We start from the raw sequence: 1,446 nt of genomic DNA on the forward strand, positions 1-1,446 counted from the left end.
AAGTTAGATGGTTCATGGATGGGAGGTGTGTGTCTGAGAGAGTAGAAAGGTACTAAAATAGTAAAATAAGGGTAAGGGAAGATCATTTCATTCCTCTTCTCTTGCAAGAGCCCCAGATGTTTACCCCCACTCTTTGTTCTTATTGTCCAATGACTGGGTAGCTGTGGTCTGCTTTAAAAAGCATTGAGTGATGTGGTGTGCTTTTCACCCACTTGAAAAGTAGAGCTGAAAGTGCCCGTTTCCCACCACTTCTATTTTAGGAATCTATACCTTCTCTCTCTTCTCTCGCTTCTACTACAGGCTTTATGTTTGTTTGCCTCTTTTCCCCATGGTTTCAACCATCATTATGACAGGTATTTGGGCTTTCACAAATAATTCAGGTCAGAATGTGGGTTTCCTGGTGATATTGAAAGCTGCAAGTGACTTTGATCTTTAGTGATCCTTTTAGTTAAGGATTAGGGTCCAGGTATAGACCTACTTTTCTGTCCAAGAAATGCAAACCAAAGAGATAGGACAATTTTGATATTTAAAGGTTACTTTCATATACATTTTTTTCAGTGTTTTGGAAGGGCATATTTCCAGATCAACATTGTTCAACAGATTTTCAATCTCTAATTCTTAGGGGAGGACAATCAGTTTATTTTGGTAACCCAAGACTAAGCATGTTATTTAGTAGTACTGTAGACCCTTGAGCAACATAGGTTTGAACTCCATGGGACTTTACTTTCTCTCTTTTTTTTGGATACAGTACTTCAAACGTATTTTCTCTTATGATTTTCTTAACATTTTCTTTCCTCTAGCTTACTTTATTGTACAAATACAGTATATAACACATATACAAAATATGTGTTAATCAGCTGTTATCTGTAAGGCTTCTGGTCAACACTAGGCTATTAGGGTTAACTTTTGGGAGAGGCAAAAGTTATACATAGGTTTTTATACAGAGAATCGAAGTCTTTAATGCCCCCTCCTTGTTCAAAGGTCAATTGTATTTGGAAATTGCTAAATTCAATAAATTACATATGTATAATTTTCTTCCCTTACAGAGCAGCGTTGGTGAAATGTCATCAAATTCGACTTCTCTTGCACTAGTAAGACCAACCTCTTCTACTGGGTCAACTAAGAGCAATACTGATAAGAGTCTTTCAGTCATCAGCCTCTCTCGGGATATCTTAATTAATTCCCCACACATGATAACCATGCAGAAGCGAATACTGGTAAACCTCAGGATCGTGGAATACAAGCTGGCTGAATTGGAACATTTCCTAGTTATCAAGGGCTTAAATGGTGCATTAGTTAACTGGAAATCTGACAGGCTTAGAGAATGTCATAACAGTGAAGGCAATCATTAAAGGCACTTTGAGTGAATTCATTTGATTATACGTGTTTATACCAAATGAATTGTTGAAAAGGGGGGAGGGGATGCCAAGTCAGGTACAAAATCCA

General features: G+C 37.5%; 1 protein-coding gene across 2 annotated transcripts in view; it reads left to right on the plus strand.

The window, feature by feature from the left end:
- The window catches only part of CT83 (cancer/testis antigen 83), a 58,711-nt gene extending 57,349 nt beyond the window's left edge, over positions 1-1,362 (plus strand). For both annotated transcript variants that reach the window (XM_082716410.1, XM_082716411.1), the window contains one exon: positions 1,047-1,362. In XM_082716410.1, coding sequence (XP_082572536.1) covers positions 1,047-1,352 — 306 coding nt within the window. In that variant the 3' untranslated portion in view covers positions 1,353-1,362. The remainder of the gene's footprint in view (positions 1-1,046) is intronic.
- Positions 1,363-1,446: the final 84 nt, after the last annotated feature.

This window comes from Mustela nivalis (assembly GCF_964662115.1).
Source record: "Mustela nivalis genome assembly, chromosome: X".
Classification (NCBI taxonomy): domain Eukaryota; kingdom Metazoa; phylum Chordata; class Mammalia; order Carnivora; family Mustelidae; genus Mustela; species Mustela nivalis.